The sequence below is a fragment of the Populus trichocarpa genome, chromosome 3 (assembly GCF_000002775.5).
Source record: "Populus trichocarpa isolate Nisqually-1 chromosome 3, P.trichocarpa_v4.1, whole genome shotgun sequence".
In the NCBI taxonomy this organism is placed as follows: domain Eukaryota; kingdom Viridiplantae; phylum Streptophyta; class Magnoliopsida; order Malpighiales; family Salicaceae; genus Populus; species Populus trichocarpa.
The window spans coordinates 15,666,678-15,684,540 of NC_037287.2; the positions used below are offsets into that span (position 1 = coordinate 15,666,678).

The 17,863-nt window shown below is 34.0% G+C and overlaps 3 protein-coding genes and 1 pseudogene across 4 annotated transcripts; 2 read left to right on the forward strand and 2 right to left on the reverse strand.

Moving 5' to 3' along the window:
* The first annotated feature begins 1,018 nt into the window (after positions 1 to 1,018).
* LOC112326835 (uncharacterized) lies at positions 1,019 to 2,503 on the forward strand. The gene is made up of 3 exons (XM_024596853.2): positions 1,019 to 1,200; positions 1,526 to 1,677; positions 2,242 to 2,503. Exons 1-3 carry the CDS (start codon positions 1,128 to 1,130, stop codon positions 2,257 to 2,259), a joined length of 243 nt encoding a protein of 80 aa, XP_024452621.1. The 5' UTR covers positions 1,019 to 1,127; the 3' UTR covers positions 2,260 to 2,503.
* Positions 2,504 to 2,525: 22 nt separating this feature from the next.
* Positions 2,526 to 3,409, reverse strand: LOC7497847 (NAD(P)H-quinone oxidoreductase subunit S, chloroplastic). The gene has a single exon (XM_002304525.4). It carries the CDS (start codon positions 3,322 to 3,324, stop codon positions 2,620 to 2,622), a length of 705 nt encoding a protein of 234 aa, XP_002304561.2. The 5' UTR covers positions 3,325 to 3,409; the 3' UTR covers positions 2,526 to 2,619.
* A 208-nt stretch (positions 3,410 to 3,617) lies between these two features.
* Positions 3,618 to 5,133, reverse strand: LOC112327007 (cyclin-dependent kinase F-4-like; annotated as a pseudogene).
* Positions 5,134 to 5,413: 280 nt separating this feature from the next.
* LOC7497848 (nucleoside diphosphate kinase 3) lies at positions 5,414 to 17,587 on the forward strand. Of its 2 annotated transcripts, XM_002303614.4 has the most exons (16): positions 5,414 to 5,635; positions 6,346 to 6,507; positions 6,600 to 6,711; positions 6,797 to 6,879; positions 7,293 to 7,356; positions 7,472 to 7,589; positions 8,034 to 8,188; positions 8,911 to 8,953; positions 11,699 to 11,703; positions 14,474 to 14,546; positions 15,233 to 15,364; positions 16,263 to 16,300; positions 16,410 to 16,460; positions 16,661 to 16,828; positions 16,911 to 17,023; positions 17,283 to 17,587. In XM_002303614.4, the coding sequence occupies exons 2-16, from the start codon at positions 6,383 to 6,385 to the stop codon at positions 17,404 to 17,406; spliced, it is 1,404 nt and encodes a 467-aa protein (XP_002303650.2). In that variant the 5' UTR covers positions 5,414 to 5,635; positions 6,346 to 6,382; the 3' UTR covers positions 17,407 to 17,587. The 2 variants fall into 2 exon arrangements, with proteins under 2 accessions (XP_002303650.2, XP_024454141.1); XM_024598373.2 differs by lacking the exons at positions 5,414 to 5,635; positions 6,346 to 6,507; positions 6,600 to 6,711; ... (4 more) ...; positions 8,911 to 8,953; positions 11,699 to 11,703 and having other exon boundaries at positions 14,149 to 14,546; positions 15,236 to 15,364.
* The last annotated feature ends 276 nt before the right edge of the window (positions 17,588 to 17,863 follow it).

A 17,863-nucleotide genomic window follows, 5' to 3' on the forward strand; every position in this document is an offset into this window, starting at 1 on the left:
CTTGAATTTGTTTTTCTTGCATGTTTATAGATTTAAAATTATATGCACTCTAAGCTTACCTTGAACAATCTTTTATGTTTTGTATGCTTTTATTATGATAAACTAAATATTCTTGCTCAATAGTATGATATAACACAACATTTTTGACAACAAAGTATACTAAAATTATGTATTAAAACGTGATTAAGTCAGAGACTAAGAGTTCATTTATTAACGCAATGCACTACATAAGTAAATGAGCCATAAATTGTCATTTTAGAATATATATATATATATATATATATATATATATATATATATATATTAAATCAAATCAAAAACACGCCTTTTGAATTCTAATTTACTTTTTTTTTCAGCATGATTAAAGGTTCAAACCATCTTTATTGAATTCATCTCTTCAAAACAAACCCATTGATATTAAAATTAATGTTTTTAATGTCAAATCAAAACATATTTTTTGGTTTCTGATATACTTTTATCAACTTGATTGAAGGTTCAAACCACCTCATCACTTTAAGACGAACCAATGATAATATTATTAGTGTTTTTTATAGCTAAATTGTGGCTAGTCAAAAGCTTTCACTCTTTTCTTTCTCTTGACGGAAGACTAAAATGTAATAAAAATAAAGTTTTATGATTGAAAAATAAAATTTAAATTACAAGAATTAAAGTGCAAAAAAACACCTTTGAACAATGCAACAAATAATATCTTAGTTTTTTTTTTTCAATTGTGAACATAGAAATTTTAAATATGCATAATATTTTTTTATACAATTAAATATACACTATATAATAGCATATAAATATTAGATCCAAAAAGATATATTTACAGTATATTATTATAAATATTAAGGGAAAAAAAAACAGAAAAGTGGACCGCACCAGCCCAGTTGGGGAGACCCGAACACAAACCCGGTCCCAAAGAGCTAACCGATCCCTAAGCAAGTGGGACCAACATTAGAAAGATCAACGGCACAGATTGCACATGAAAACATTCAAATGTACAAGAAGAAACACGTAAGCGAAGCTATTCTTTGACAAAAATCGCTAACATCGCCGTCAATTGCACCAGAAGAAGACTCTCCTTCACTTCGTTTCAATTCACACAGAGAAAAAAGAAGAGAGAGATGGGAGGAGCACAAGCTTTGAAGAGAATCCCTCGCATCAAATTCCCTCAAAGACACTCCACCAAATCCTCTGGTTCACACGTCTTTTATTAATCTTTGATTTCACCTTATTGCTTCTTTTTTTATTGCTTGATGTGATCTGTTGTTAAAAATTGTTTTGGAAGTAGCAACACATACCATTACACCATCCATTGAACTGTAGGTCCCATAAATCAAATGATTGTGATTGTTTTCGCTATAATTAGTATTAGTCGAGATCCATTGCTGCATGTTTATTTGCGATCATGAAGTATAAAATATGCAATTTTCGTTAACTTATAATATATGCTTTAGGAAATATGAACTGAACTGTCTCCGAAGGCTGCTACATACTGAGTGTTGAGGAAATTGATTGTTAGGTAATGGGTCGCAGCCGGAAGAAGCATTGACATCTGGGAGTGCTTATCAAGCTTTTTTTTCTAGCTTGAAGGCTTCAACTGCTGTTGGAGGAAAAGCTTCTCTTCAGCCCAAGCGAACTCCGGTTTCGAATGAGGAGATTGAGGCGATCTTGGTATGTTAAAATATTTTTTTACGTGTTGTTTACGTAATAAGCTCACCTGCATTCTCAATATGGTCATCTGATTACTAATGAAACACTGAATTATGCTACTGCTGGGTGCTAATTATTTAGCCTTGGTGGTAAATAGGTTGCTAGTTTAGTGCAAGTGCAAGAAGAGGCATTGAAATTGAAATTTGTTGTTATGCGTCAAGTTGTAAACAAATTGTCATAGATTTTGCTTCTGATATCTCGAGCATTTTGATTTTGATTTTTTTTTTAATCTTCTAAGCTTGGTTATGAAGCCTAATATATTGCAAGGGTAACGTTAGAGTTTGTTTGTATTCTGATTTCATGTTTTCTCCTTGCATTTGACGCAATAAAACAGATTGTTTTGTGTGTCTCTTCTGGGTTGTTAAACAAATGAATTGTTAGGTAATCCAACAGCTAGTAAGTCATGCATAGCATGCATTGAACAAGACACGCACAATTCACTTCACAAGCATGATATATTTTTCTTGCTTCTCATTCTTTCAGTTGCTGGCTACTAATTTACCTCTTTATGCAATCCTTTGGCAGTTGGGTGGATGTATCTGAGCTTCTCTCGAAGCTCTGAAAAGGGAGCTGCAACATTCGTTTTTACTCTTCTTTTAGTTTTCAAATACAAGAGTTCATTTCAACCAATACCATTGCTTTGTATGGAGTTCACTGAAACACAATCACTAATTGAATTTTCAATGTAATTGAGGTTTTCTTGGCTCACACATGGTTTGTTGATTATTGATACTTTGATGGTGTGAGATTTTTACAAATAATTGAGGTTTTCCTGGTTTGTTGATTATTGATACTTTGATGGTGTGAGATTGTTACAAAATGGAGTTTATTGCTCTGTCTAAACTGGAATTGATACATATTCAAAGGATTTGAGCAAACACTATTTGCAACAGGAAAATGTAATTAGGAAGATGATTGTGATTCAGCTTCATAGAATGCTTCAATTATTGCGGACCTGGGATTTTTTCCTGGAGGGCCCTTCTCCCTACGTTCCAGCTCTTCCAGGCGGAAAGTAACTAGCTTATCCCAGTTTCCTCCTTCAAAGATAACTCCAGCCTTTCCGTCAGTGATTCGTTGAACAATGCCAGTGTACATGTAAAATGGGTTATTCGGGTTCTTCACAATGGCAATCATACCAGGCAACAGCAGTGGCAGTTCTGGTGGTTTTGGCCTGCTTGTGATTGTAAGCTTCGGAACTGATTGTTTCTTTGGAGATGGGTTTTCCTCAATGAATCTTTTCAATCCCTTCTCTCCACCTGGAAAACCCCCTGTTAATCCCATCAGCTCTTTTTCAAAAGCATCATCCGGCACACTTGATTTTTCCAAGCTACCTGAATTTTCTTCTCTACCAGCAGTTGATGATGCTTGTTCTTCAATGTTTCTCTTTAGTTCTTGTTGCACACCTTTTTCTCCATTACAGAGTCCTCTGCCTCCCAGGATCTCGAAAAGGTCAAGTTTGGCACATGTTTTAAGTTTCAGCCTATGATCTTTGGGGATCAAAGAGTATGGTTTATGAGGATGATTGAAGCAGTTGTTTTGACCAAGAAAGTTGGACCTAAGTAGAGTACTTTGAAGGGTGATAGAAGAAGCCATAGTTTGGTGTTCCATAAGCCGCCAGCCCTGCAGAAAGAAAGGAGAGAGCCTTCACTTCTAATCTTGGCCACAGATGCTATTTTGATGGATAGTCCTATCACTTAATGTTTGCCACTAATATATTTCTGTCACTATTGTGTTATCTGACTGACCCATCATGCATTGACATTATGGACCCAATTGATAATAGCTATATAACTCATGCTCTACGGGTCGAATGAGAGAAAAAAATTAATATTTAGTCAACATAACTGCGTTTAAAAAAAAATCAATATTTAGTTCTGCCCGAGTTAATATACTGCGGTTCAAATCCCAATTGTTTAGCACAACTCGGAACATCCTGGCTGGTCCATCAAAGTTACGATGCACCACTGTACTCAACATCATGCCACTTATAATTGGTGGGAGGAAAATAGTAATTGGGCGTTGAATTAGACAAAGCTCCATGATGTCTCTTATCACGTTTATGCTCTAATTCTTCCCTTCTTCCAGCAGATAGAATTGCTCCCGTACCAGCGGCATTGAAGGAAGAGAAGACGGAGTATAAAAGCAACTTCTGAAGAAAGGATGTTCCAAGGCCTCCTCAGCAGAGGACCTATTGAAGGATTCCAAGAACAAAGCTTCCTGATCAAGTTGATTGCATCCTCACTAGCAGATGGTATAAACGCAGAAAGCTGGACACCATCAAACTTTGGAAATTGGTAGCTATTAGTCCTTGCAAGATGAATTCCATCAACCCAGGAACCCGTTGTCGGACTGCCTAGTACACTTCATATTTTATACACCTGGTTTGCTTCAGTAGTACCAGGAAAAAGCGGACGGAGAGTGAATAACTCGACCATGATAGCACCCATAGCCCACATGAACCTTAGAACTATAAAAATCTGATTGTAGCATCACCTCAGGCGCCCGATACCAGCGTGTGGAGACATATTGTGTATATGGTGGCAACGAATTGATTTCTCTTGCAAGACCCAAATCAGCAATCTTACGATGTCATTAGTAACTAACAAATTCTCTGGCTTCATGTCGCGATGAAAATATACTTTTTGATGCATATAAGCAAGACCCTGAAACACCTGACAGCTCAAGTTCCTAACTTCAGCTTCTGAGAACATGGTTTTCCTGTGTCCAGGGACTTGATAAAGGTTCTGTTCCATGTACTCGAAAACGAAATACAAAATGCTGTTTTCGCGAATAAGTTCTGTAAGCATCACGATGTTTGAATGATTTAACTTCTTCTGTAAGGATTTCACTTCTCTTAAATTCAGACATTCTTCCCAGAGTCATACTTTTTCTTCATCAGCTTTGGCAACAGCTTCACCAGACTCTATTAATTCACTGTTTAACACTGCCAAAGTCGTCCTCCCGAGTTCTTTAATCAACTTACACCTCTCCAAGTGGATATAAAATCAAAAGACCTAAAAGAACTCAAAAAAAAAAAAAAAAAATCCCAGTTGGATACTTCTTGAATGGAGTAGACAACAACATTGATAACAATATTTTAGGTTTTAGATCTAAGCTAGTGCACAAGACTCTGAAAGCAAACTGAACAGTTTCTAATCAATTAGTACCTGTTCGTTCTCTCGATCACTTCCTCTGCTGTAAAAAAAACAAAGACTATTAAACTAAATAGGAAACCTTTATATTTATATTATTGTAGCTGTTTGAATCATGTATTATCCATGGGGCTATCTGATTTGAAATTCTTGTATAACAAGGACAGAAAATAGGAGGGCGTTTTTTTTTAAAAAAAAGGGAGGACACGGGAACCTGCCAAATTCCTATGCCATAGGAACCATGGCCAATAATGCCAGTGGCCATAGCAAGAAGAGCCAACGAAACGAAAGGCCCAAAAGGATAATTATGAAATTTTACCCTTTACTACTAAATAACCAATAAAAAGCGCACTTTTGTTCATATTCTTATTTTATTTTTCTATCATTTTTTCTCTCTCGCATGTTATAATATCTCATAAAATTTTTTAAAAAAAGTAATTGAAAAGGGCTATTTAATGATTTTTGCCTTACATTATACTTTTTTGAAAAGTAGAAAGATAATATTGATGAGTTTTGAAATATATGGACAGAAGTAGAGGATTGATGAATATATAAGAGCAAAAATGAAGTTCAAACAACCAAAAAAACTACTATACCTAACAGTCACGATGTTGTATATATACTTCGATGGTGGGTCAAACCACTTTCCGTGTGCTCAACAAGAAGAAGCAAAACACAACATAACGATATCCATTAATCTTTCTTTCTGTGTAATAAAGAAAACCAAAAAAAGTCTCTTTCTACGATAGACAAAAGGCATACATACGGTAAGTAAAGCAGTCCACTTTGTCTTTAATCATCTATTCTTAAATTATTATCTTATCTGTTTGATGATCAAGGAAATTCTTTTTTCTTTTTATGTGAGCTGCAGCAAGGCTATGTAATTAAGTTCGCTTTTTGTTTCAAAAGATTTTTGTTGTTATGAGATTTGATTAGATTCTTTGAGTATGACTTGATGGGTCGGTTGCCTTTTCTTTTTTATCCTCTGGTGTCGTGTAGTTGTTGATTTTAGTGTAGAAATTGGTGTGATTTTGGTGGAGCTTTGTGCTATCTGGGAAATCTCAAGCACTTCTTTTATTGGTGATTTGAGGTTGATGAGGCTTCTTTCTAAGGGCTTAATGGAGAAGAACTTATGGGGTTGGCGATTTACGTGTTTGTTTATTTTGGTAGCTTTTATTTTAGATTTCCATCGGAATGCATCCATTGCAAGAATGCTCCGATTAATTTTTATGATTTGCTGGAAATTTAGTTTGATCGAGTCCTCTTGAGTTTTTTGGTGGTTTTTTGTTTCCCGTGTGATTATATATATGTACTGCCCCTAGGCAATATATTCCAAGCCTTTAAAGCATATTCAAGCATGCATTGATTGGAGGGATTGATTTTTATGTGCTGAACTTTATAAAGTTAATCGTTTGTTCAAGTTGAATTATCTAGTGCATATCTCTCATTCTGATCTGTTTTTCTTTTCTTGCCATAGGTTTTGTATCAACTTCTTCAAGTAAACACGTAGCTTCATGGATGATAGTCCTGGGAGGTTAAATATTATCCCCGATCACTTTCAAGTCTCAACCTCTGGTGATGACACTCCTCAAACCATAACTTCATCTACTCAACAGCCAAAAATTGATAATTCATCCAGGTACTTATTTTTTCCTTGAAGAAAAGGAAACGAAGGAGAGAGTGATCCGCGAGCTTTGTATCGATTTTGTTTCCTCCTCTGATTTAGAATAGGTCAAGTAGCCATTTCTGGTCTGGGAGAAAACTACTAAGTGCTGCATTCATGCTGAATTTGTTTAGCCTGCGAAGGCTGTCATGGGGTTCTAGCACCAATGGTCAGGAAAAGGTTTGTCAAACAACCCTTTAAGACATGCTTATGGATTATTTTAAAGTTATGGTGTATAATCAGGAAATTGTATTTTGATTTGCAGGTTGAGTTAAGTGTGGTAGAGTTAGAATCACTTCGATCAGAACTTGCTTACTTAGAAGAGAGGGAAGCTCACTTGAAAGCTCAGTAAGGACTACTTTATCCTAGGCTGGAAAACTGTAGTGGTCGATTTAGCACAGCAGATAATAAATCTATTGATTAGATAATTGGCAATGATCAGCAGAAGTGAACACAAACAAATGATGCAGTTAGGGAAAACTATGATTAAAATTTAATTTTGGACCTGAATATTGTCAAGAGATTGTTCTCAATCTTCCATTTTGTATGAAAGTTTTAGTTTCAAGAATTAGTAATAAAATGAACTTAGACCTTCCTTTCAAAATTGGTTGCGTATTTATAATGTTTATTTACAATAATTCATATTCAACTCTTGAATATCTCAACGTGACAAAACATGAAATTCAGCATGCTTGGTTTCTGATAAGTTGGAATAATGCTCTTGGTTAATGCAAATCAACAGCAAATTCTTTTCTGTACAGGTTGCAACATGTTGATGAAATTCTGCGCTCTGCTCGGTTCTCTGGTTATTTGTACATCCGAACTGTAATGAATTTCTCCTACTTGCTTACGCCACTCTCTTTTCAGATTTTACTGCAATTTTTTATGGACCTAGCAGTTAACAGTTCTTTTTTCCACCTCTTTTCTCCCTCCTTTACAGAGATGGACAGCTCTACCTGGGGAGCCTCCACCACTTGATGATACTGATGTAGATGATTGGCTTCCTCGCTTTGTTGTCCTTAATGGACCGTGCATCTTTTTCTATTTGTTGTCCACAGGTAACTGGTTTCCTTTTTCCCTCCCTAATGTCACCCATGCTTTTAGCCATCTGTGGGTTTTTAGAGCACCTGTGATGATTTATGTCTCAAAATCAGCGAGTATGATCAGGAGGGACAACCATCACAATAGTACTCATCCTCCATATCCACCTTTCTCTTCCCTTCCCTATAGCTTATAGTATGTTGTACTTTTTCCATCTTGTTGTGTTTTCTTTTTCTGCCAATACATGGTGATGCATTAGCATGGGAGACCTCCTATATCCAGGAAAAATATGTTCAACAGAAAATTTGAAGTTCTCAGCTTTTACCTGCTCCACTTGTGTTGGTGATGCTACTGCTACTTTTTTTTTTCTTTGGGTTTCAAATATCACTTAAGTTGCAATCTGATTTTGTTATTTGAATCTGCATTCAAATTTCTTGCTGATTGAAAAGAAATTTATGCAGATTTGAGTCCTCAAGATTCCACTCTATTATCAGATATTGTTGAAGTAGGTTCTCTCCCAAGCCTTACACGAGAATCTGATCAGACATGGCATTCCTTTTATATCTTAACTCGTCAAGGGCTGCGATATGAATGCTCAAGCATTTCTGAAGTACAGGTAATTCCATTATTGTTCATACGCTTCACAGTATTCAATGCAGTTGATAGGTGCCAATGTATTCTATTTTCTAATCAAATTAAACGAAAACTTCTGTAAACATATGCAAATGAGGGCATAAATATGCACACGCATCCACACCCACATAAATATGTTATCGTTGCTTGATCTACTGCATCCTTTCCAAGGATACGGTGACTTTCCTTTTGTACAATTTCTTGGTATGGCCCTATGTTTTTTCCCTTGATTGATAGGGGGTGATTAAGGTGAACTTGAATCTTTGTCTGCATAAGAACCTTCTATCAATACAAGCACGTTAGTGTTTCATTTGATGCCATGTAATTTCTAATTTGTTTGATAATTAAGTGATAAACAATTTTAGGGAGGCATGATAAAATAAGAATGGCCTACAACTGAGCTTCCTGCTTGTGTTTTGTTGCATCCTGTTGTGTGCCTTCATGTGCTCATAGTTATCATTGAAAATATTGCTCACTTGAAAGTACTTTGAAATTTCGCTTGCAAACAATTTATTTAGAGATGACACCAAATAGATTCAGATGATAAACACAGCACCGGTTAATGTTTTTGAAAACCATCTATTAGAAAACCATTCTTTTCCATTTTGACGCCAGAGTTTTCCATATTAAGAGAGCTCTCTTGTTATTTCCACAAGTATCAATATATTTTAAGTTGATGTTTCATGTCCTCCCCTCCTTCCTCAGGTGGATTCATGGCTGAAGGTGTTAGAGACTGACATCAAGTCGGGTTCTGAGACAAAAGTTCCGAATGGCTCCAGGGATGTGTAAAATATGCTTGTTTTTAACAGTAAGCTCTGTACATTGGAAAAATATACTGTTACGCTTTAGATTCATGAACTTTAGACTGGATTATGAAATCACTAACTCATTCGTTGTGTTCGTGTACAGAACAATTGACAATTTAATCGAATACTAGCTAATGTTTGTACCAACTGTTCCTGTCAGAGTTATATTTAACCTCTACTAACATGAAGTTGCTATTCTTGCATTTTGAGAATGGTAAATGGTCCTTGTTTCATAAATGTCAACATTTTGAAGCGCAAAGATTCCAAGCTTGGAAAACTCTCGAATTCTCTGGCACCGACCAAACATGAATATCCAGCTACAGAGACGATGTAAAGTGTGCTAGTAAAATGTTGTTTTTTAAAGTTTTTTTTATATTGAAAATATATTAAAATAATTTTTTTTATTATATTATCACACCAAATAATAAAAATTACTAAAAAAATATTAATTTAAACATGAAAAAATAAAAATTTTGAAAAGTAGAATTGAACTGCAGTCTCAAAGTGCTGTAATATGCCAACGGACCACCCGAGGAAATTTTAATTTTTTTTTTAATTTGAAACAATTTAAGGTTTCAACCTTGAGCTAAACACTAGTAGTGAATGCCTGCTGGTCACTTGCGCTCTGTCTTTAAAAGGTACTGTGCTCCTTGTTTAAGGAATCAATCTGTCATTAAGATGAAATTTGAGAGAGATCTTCACTCTTTGATGAGAAAAAAAAAAGGCTTCCTAGTGAATTAGTAGAATGAAGTTTTTCTTTCTATTCTGAAGTATCATAAATGAAAACTTTGAACTCAGTTCTTTTAGGCGTTGGAGCCCCAGCCAAGACCACAAGGCAAAACTACTTGAACTTACAAACGAATCACAAAAAAAAAATCATCAGTAAAAGGAAAATATAATTTCTGAATCCCGTAAGAACATTTTGAATTGAATTCAAAACTTGGCTAGTAAAGTGTTTCTTTCACTCTTTTCTTTGTTTTGAAAGTTTATTATGAACAATTACAAAGAACCCCAAATTTCTTATTCTAGGGTTCACACTCAAATTGAGGAAAATGGATGCATTTTAAGGATTTATGTAGGAGATATGGTCTAAGTGATGACTAGTGTAAAAACATGACAAAAAAATTAAAACAAACCAGGGAGAAAACTAGTCTCCTTGGTTTCGGCCAATAACGAGCAAAAAGGAGGGGGTGATAATTTTAGGTTAAATTTTTTGAAATGTGTGTTTACCTACTAAATAAATGTAAATAATGTGCTTAAAAAAGATTTTAGGATTTATTTATGTGAATTATTTACCTTGTGTGCTTAGAGAAAAGAAAATGAAAATGAAAATGAAATTGTATAGTTGGGTTGAGATGTTGAAAGTGTATGCACTAAAGTGGAAACTTGTACTTTGAAAACATAGAAGGAATTTTGAAATAAATTGGATGTGGTGTATGGTGCCATGTATTCATGGTGAGAAATTAGGAGTTGGCAGTGCCAATTAGGAATTTTGAAATAAACATGCTTGGTTATTGTAATATGATTTGTTGAAATTAATAAAATATATTTTAAAAGCGAAAAATATTAGTTCTAGATTTGATAATGGCTAGTTCTATATCGATGTATTTTTTGGGTTCTAAAGTGTGTTTTTCGTGTTCCTAGAAACAACATTGTCTTAACCTTATAATTTGAATCAATTTTAGTTTAATTCTTTGCACATAATCCTTCGTGTGACTTTATTAGTCAATAATCTAGGGTTTATTTGCATCAATAACTTGTTTTCGGTAGGTTTTCATCCTAGAATTTTGGTTTCGAACCGAAACCTATTATAATAAAATCGTGGTTTATGAGTGATAATCAAAGCGTATGAAATGAATGCTAGATTATTGATCATCGCATTATTTCTTCCATGTCTATATCCTTGGTTCGTTCATATCTAGTCTGATTTGAAATCTATGTTGTTGGGTTCATGCATGTTGAATGTTTTTTGGTGTTCTTCATGTTCTTTGTTTTTCTAGGTTTTGATTTAAAAAAATTGAGTTTTTGTATTTTTTTTTAAGTTTGATCTTGTTTAGGATTTTGATTTTGGTTTTAGTTTTAGTTTGTTTTTTGGAACCATAGACAAATCATCAATTAAAAATTTATCAATATTTTTAAACCACATCTAAACCATACAATGCAACTTACCTCAAATAAAATACTCTAAAAATGCTAATATCTTTCCTAGTCCACTACCATTTATTTATCCTCAAATTTTAAATAAAATTAGTCTATCTAAATCTCCTAATAACCCTAAATCAAGGGATTTCTTGACGTCGCACGCGCTTGCAACAAATCTAATAATGTTATGAAAGCACCACTGCCATTGCTAACGGAGTCGTTGCTTACAAGGTGGCCCTCTATACAGGAATACTGGAGTCGTCGTTGTTTAACCAGAAAGTTCGAAAACAGAAGTTGAACTGTAGAGTGTGTTTGGCAGTGTGGTAGCAGTTGCTTTTCAAATAGCTTTTCGTGCCGAAATACATGCCAATGATGTTTTTTTATTTTTTAAAAATTATTTTTGACATCAGCACATCAAAACGATCCAAAAGGTACAAACCGTACTCAATTTTAGCAAAAAAAAAAAATTCAGAATTTGATGAAACGCAGTTACAAACGCAATGCCAAACAGTCTAGAGCATATAAAAAGTCCTCATTGCTCGTAGAACCTGTCAAAACTTAAAAGAGTTAAATTAAATTAAATCAAAATAAAAATGTTATTGTCTATATCTAGTGCAGGGAATTTCCAAATTCTCTTGCCGGTAGCCAGACATCTCTAACAAGCTGGCGAAGAGGATCAACTATATCATGTGCAGGAAATTATAAAGGAAAAAGAAATAAAGTTTTGGTATTCTAAGCTAGAAAAACATAAAACGATGAGGACAATATTTAGGGACTAGAGTTTCATGTAACTATTACGTTTTGTGTGGTTCGTTTAAAAGCATCAAACTGCTTTTTAAGGTACAAACTTAATGGCCAAGAACATAAAGCAAAATATTGTTCTGTTTTTTTTCTTTTTTCTTTTTTTAAAAAAGGTTTCTGGTTAAAGGGAGGGAATAGGTACCATTTGTCTCCATCGACAAGCTTGCACGCCAAGCATTGGCCAAAAAGAAGTTCATTCCTTATTAACTCAAGCCTAGAGGTCAACCAAAAAAGAAAAAGAGCTTCCTCTCTTTTTCTACAAATATCTTCGCAATGTCAAAAAAAAAAATCTCAAATCATATATGCTTGTTTTTTTAAATACCTTTTTTAGTTGTATGTATTAAGAAAAAAACTAAACTTGCTTAGTATGTCATTGTGTTGTGTTGTGTTCAGACAATATTTTCTCTTTCATTTTAGTTCTTTTTTTTTTGTTACTTAATTATTATTTTTTAGTTTAATGCTTTTTTATTAGATTAGTTTAGGATTAAACTTGGTTATTTGTTTCATTTAGCTTTGTATTGGCTACTCGCGGTTTCAAGAAAGAAAATCGACTCTCAATTGATGCTCCATTTATAAAAAAAAATTGAATTGAATTAAAATAATTAAAGCAATGGGGACTGAATTTGAACATTGAACAAGTATTGAGCTCTTTTTTCTTGCAAACATCAAGTATTGAATTGTATATATGAGTAAAGGGGGATTCAACCCTTTTTTTTGTTTTTTTATTTTTTATTTTTCAATTTCGTCCTTTCACATTGAGTTTTTTTCTTTTATTATTATACTAGATAGTTTTTTTTTTGTTGGCTATATATGGGAAACCCATGATATGATGGGAATTTTTTGCATGTGTTTGATAATTAATTTTGTAAAATAAAATAAATATTATTGATATAAAAATAATTCCAGAGACTAGAAAGGACGGGCAAGACAATTGTATTGATGCGTACATTGAAGTCATCACAGTTTAGTGGCACATGCGACTTCATCTGATAGCGTAACACTGTTGCCCGCGATTGAATTCAAAGTGGTGCACATGAGTTCTCTTTTGATAGTCTAGTGTGTGTCGATGACAGATCAACAACAAGGCTCTAACAACATTTAGTTTTATTTAATTTTTATATTAGACTTGATCATCATTCTCTTGGTTGCTTTTTTTGTTTTGTTTTGGATCCTTTTCTTAATTGATTTTTTTTTTAATTTTAGCCCTCAACATTTGATTTTCATTTTGTATGTCAAATTTGGTTCTCATTCTTTAAATTGTTATTTGTTTTATTTTGGATTCTTTTTTGATTGATTTTTTTTCAATTTCTTCCCTCGTCATTTTATTGATTGGAAATTTTTTATCGTAATTTGTTTTTTGGATTTGTCTTTTATGAGGTAATCCTAACCTCATGATTCGATTAAAGATATGGAAGAGTAGCTCGAGTTAACTTTGGTCTTTTTTTAGTTTCTTTGGCAGGTTAAGTCAGGTTGACTCAAGTTTTTTTTTTAATTTTTTTTTTCAGTTTTGTCCTTTAACATTTGGTTGGTTTTAGAATCAAAATCTATATATTTATTTTATTTGCTTTATATGGAGTTATTACAGTTTTATGACCAGGTTGTGGATCTACTTGGTTGACTCGGGTGGGTTGTTTTTTTGTCTTTTTGTAAATTTTTTATTTCAACTTCATCATTTGATTTACTGGGAATTAAGCTTTAGATTTTGTTTTTTATTTTTCTTTTCATGAAGTTATCTCCTTCTCATTTAATTTTTGCTTCGTTATTGAATAAGACAATGAAGACTTTCTAAGAACATTGAGAATATATATTTTCATTATATTTTCAAGTGTTTATTTTTTTATATAGTTAATCATTGTTAATTTTTTTGTTTTGTTCAAAATCTACCATCATTATCTTTTTCTAATTATATTATTAAATTAATTTATTGATTCTAGTCGAGTTAGTGGCCAAAATTTCATTTTATTTTTATTTTTTCAAATATACTAGCCTTGCCTAAGGTTTTTTTTTTTTTTTTTTTACATTAAAAAAATCTAAGTTGCAAATAGCACAAGCCACAAATCCAATCATTATCTAAATGCTATAACAAAAAAATAATTATAAACCCATTATAGTAATATATATAACTATGCATTGCAAATCCGTCATAGATTCCCAAAAAATAATAAATTAATTTTAACTTAACAAAACCAATTCGATAATATTCTAATCATTTATCAGATTGCTACACATGCTAAGGTTTGAAGATCAAAAAGAAAAATGTTTGAATTAACAGCATATCAAATCACCTTAGAAAAAAAAAAATCTAAATATCCTAACCGTTAGTCAGTTACTGCATTTGATGGATCCTCTCTTCCCACAGTTCAGGTAGGGTTTGAGGCTTTGAGCTGTCTTCTATAACACCATAGCTCTTTCACTCCCTCTATTCTCACTGTTATATCATCTCTCTCTCTCTCTCTCTCTCTCTGCACCTCCATTTTGCTAAGCTCACGAAAAGGATATAAATAAAAATGAGCCCTAAGATATGGAGATCTGCTTCCAGAGCTGCACAGTCTCTCCTCTCTTCAGCCTCTAAAAGCTCTCGCTTTTACTCTGGTAATATAATCCATTATCTTTTAGTTCTTTTACCATTCTATTATTCTGCTTCTGTTTTTATTTACCTGTTGTTTACATTTTGTTATTATTGCTGTTGTTCTTAAATATACTTGATTAGTTTTTTGAATTACTGAAATGTTTAAATCTGAATGTTACGATTTTTATTTACTGAAATGCTTCTGTTTATGTGCCTGTCTATCTTTTTTGAGTTGTTAATTAACATGTGTACGCAAGCGTATTAGAGATGGTGTAATTCTTTTGATTGAGGTTAATTTTTCTTTTTCTTTTTTTTCGTATTTAATTAGGCTTATGAATCAGGGTTTAATGTATTAATACTGTGATTTTGGTGAGCATAAGGAAAAGAAAAAAAGAAAAATATTTTGATATTCTATAATCACTTTGGCTCTAATTTAATTTCGTGGTGGAAATCTTTTAATCTCTAATCTGCTTCTGCTTGGTCACTGTAAACATCAGCAACAAGAATTTCTATTTTGCTCCTCGCTAAGTTGTCAAAAAGGACATAACGCATGTGTTTATGGCGTTAAAGGCGATTCTTTTCTTGCTTTTTTGCTGAACTTTTCTCATCCCACAAACACGAATGTATGCTATATGTGTAGTAGAAAAATTTAATGTGAGCAGGATTGGAAAAGTTTTTTTTTACCCCTTATGAGTTGTCTTATTTGTAGAAGGGAGAGCTGTCGCAGCAGCAGTTTCATTCAGTGGAAAGTTGCCTTTCCTAGCTTCGGTTCATGGAAGGACTGGTTCTTCAAATGTGGCTAGGCAATGGATTTCAGGGGCTCTTGCATTTCCTGCCGCAGGTTTGGACCAAAAATACTGTACATTAATTTGGCCTCTTTAGTTTGTGGTTTAATATGGATTTTGCATGTCTTTTCGATCCAATTGGAATTTTGGCATGTATTTTGGCACATCATCATAAACATTTTCTCCTGGAGTTCCTGATACAAAAAGAAAAGAAAAAATGTTTTTTTTTATTTATTTGAAATTTTACTTATTTTCTTCGTACAAAAACATTGTGTTAGCTCTTCCATATTTCACCTGAAAAAAGAAAAGGAGTCTTCAGCATAGAAATGCATGAAGGAAGAGGAGACTTGTTCCTTGCTCAAGTTTTTTTAGCACAGTGACTTTCAGGACCTCTTCTAGAATAATCACTCCGTGCTTAGGCTTAAGCATGGTAACAGTTGAAATCTTAGGCATGGGACTTGATTGCTTCCCTAAATTTCCCCCGACATTCCAGCTGACTTCCAAAATGCATGAATATGTTAGTGCTATCATACATTCTCTGCTTGTCCTTTCACCAGTTTGAGCTTGTGGTCTCACGACCACCCAGCCATCCACCCTTCTTTATGACATCCATTTAATCTTCATTTTCATTTGGGAAGTTGTCTCTTGTGAAAATTGCTTGTCAAGCAATATGGAAATGTGGAAGAAGTAACATAGAGTTGGAGACACCTTATTTTTTCGTATCCTTGCCTATCTCACACCTAAAATTCACCTAAACAATGTAAAAAATGTCTTTCTTAGTGTGTGCTTAAGGCTGATCATGTCTATATCTCTTGAAGATATTGATAATTAAGGATGAGAGTCACCATATAACAGTATGCTCTATGAATTATTTTTTGCTTGCATGATATTATTGATTAGTTTTCCCTCTTTTTAAATATTGATTTTGACTTTCCTTTCTTCAAATTTTTGCAGTTTATATGCTCCAAGAACAGGAGGCACATGCTGCTCAGGTAATCTAATGAGCATTTGATCCGTGTCTTTAACTGACACCTACTCACTGTGCATCTTTTCTTCCTTCCTTGTCATTCTGTTAATGTTCAATCTTCATTCTATATTCAGATGGAGCAAACTTTCATTGCCATCAAGCCTGATGGAGTGCAGAGAGGGCTGGTAAGATAAGCATCTGAATTTTGGCATCTTAAAACCCTATTCCTTGGCATCCTTCTTTAGAGTGCACTGATGCAATCAACTTAAACAGAATTTTGTTGTCTTACCTGTCTAGGTGGTAGCATTTGCTTCTCCCAGTGTTCTGATTGGGGCAGGAACTGCTTTTTGATGTGTAGGTTTTCTGACATGTATTTTTCTTCCAGATTTCAGAAATCATTTCTCGTTTTGAGCGAAAAGGTTTTAAACTTGTAGCAATTAAAGTGGTGGTTCCTTCTAAGGAACATGCTCAGAAACATTATCATGATCTGAAGGAAAGACCGTTCTTTAATGGTCTTTGTGACTTCCTTAGCTCAGGACCTGTTGTTGCCATGGTATGAAAATGGAAGAGCAGAATTTTTACCTCAATGCTTGATGTCTACTCTTGACATAATTGAACTCATCCAACTCATGCAGGTATGGGAAGGAGAAGGGGTGATCAAATATGGTAGGAAACTTATTGGAGCAACGGATCCTCAGAAATCAGAACCAGGAACTATCAGGGGTGATCTAGCCGTTGCTATTGGAGGGTAACTGAATTTAGTCCAAATATCTAGTTTTCTGGATCTTATGATATGTTACATGGAGCTCGTGATTGTATAGTATTACCTTGCGACTCTTTCACTTGATTGACCTTGTGTAATATTAGTGCTGTTGTGTATTTATTTATCGGGTAACTGACTGTGAAGTATTACGGGACCTGGAAGCCTGCATGATAGTTGTGTTTCATGTTTTTTAGTCTGTAATTGATTTGCATAGGCTAATCTTCCCCTGGTTTGTTTCATGTAGAAATGTCATTCACGGAAGTGATGGACCCGAGACCGCCAAGGATGAGATTAACTTATGGTTCAAACCAGAGGAATTGGTTAGCTACACTAGCAATGCTGAGAAGTGGATCTATGGAGTGAACTGATAAGTATTTTTTGTTTTAGCATCTCTCATCAGAGATCTAGGTCCCTCATAAAGAGTGGGATGGACATAATTGTTAGAATAAAATCATTTCTTGCTGAGAGGTGAGTGACAAAATTCCTTCGCTACGAATTACTGGCAATGTGAAATTTGATCATTAATGCATTCCACCTCATTGCCAATCATGGAACTTCTATCTGCCTCCATGTTGCTTATTTACTTCTAGTTAAATTTATCAAGGCACACCCTGTAATAATGCTTGGGGTTGCCAAGATGATCCTCCTGATGGTTCTTTTTTTACCTGACTTGCAACCCGGAAACCATCTGCTGGGGAACATTTTTCAGCAGAAAACTGTTGATTTCAAAAATATTATTTTAATATATTTTAAATAAAAATTAATTCAAAAAACAGCCTTTGCTGTATTCTTAAATATTATTGGTAACGATCAAGTTTTGTGGTT

Excerpts from the sequence above, each read along its gene's own strand:
- LOC112326835 (XM_024596853.2), top strand. The coding sequence starts at position 1,128 with ATGGGAGGAGCACAAGCTTTGAAGAGAATCCCTCGCATCAAATTCCCT. Across the intron at positions 1,201-1,525 it reads ACACTCCACCAAATCCTCTG|GTAATGGGTCGCAGCCGGAA; the intron begins GTTCACACGTCT and ends ATTGATTGTTAG.
- LOC7497847 (XM_002304525.4), bottom strand. The coding sequence starts at position 3,324 with ATGGAACACCAAACTATGGCTTCTTCTATCACCCTTCAAAGTACTCTA.
- LOC7497848 (XM_002303614.4), top strand. The coding sequence starts at position 6,383 with ATGGATGATAGTCCTGGGAGGTTAAATATTATCCCCGATCACTTTCAA. Across the intron at positions 6,508-6,599 it reads AAAATTGATAATTCATCCAG|GTCAAGTAGCCATTTCTGGT; the intron begins GTACTTATTTTT and ends GATTTAGAATAG. Across the intron at positions 16,829-16,910 it reads CAGGACCTGTTGTTGCCATG|GTATGGGAAGGAGAAGGGGT; the intron begins GTATGAAAATGG and ends CAACTCATGCAG.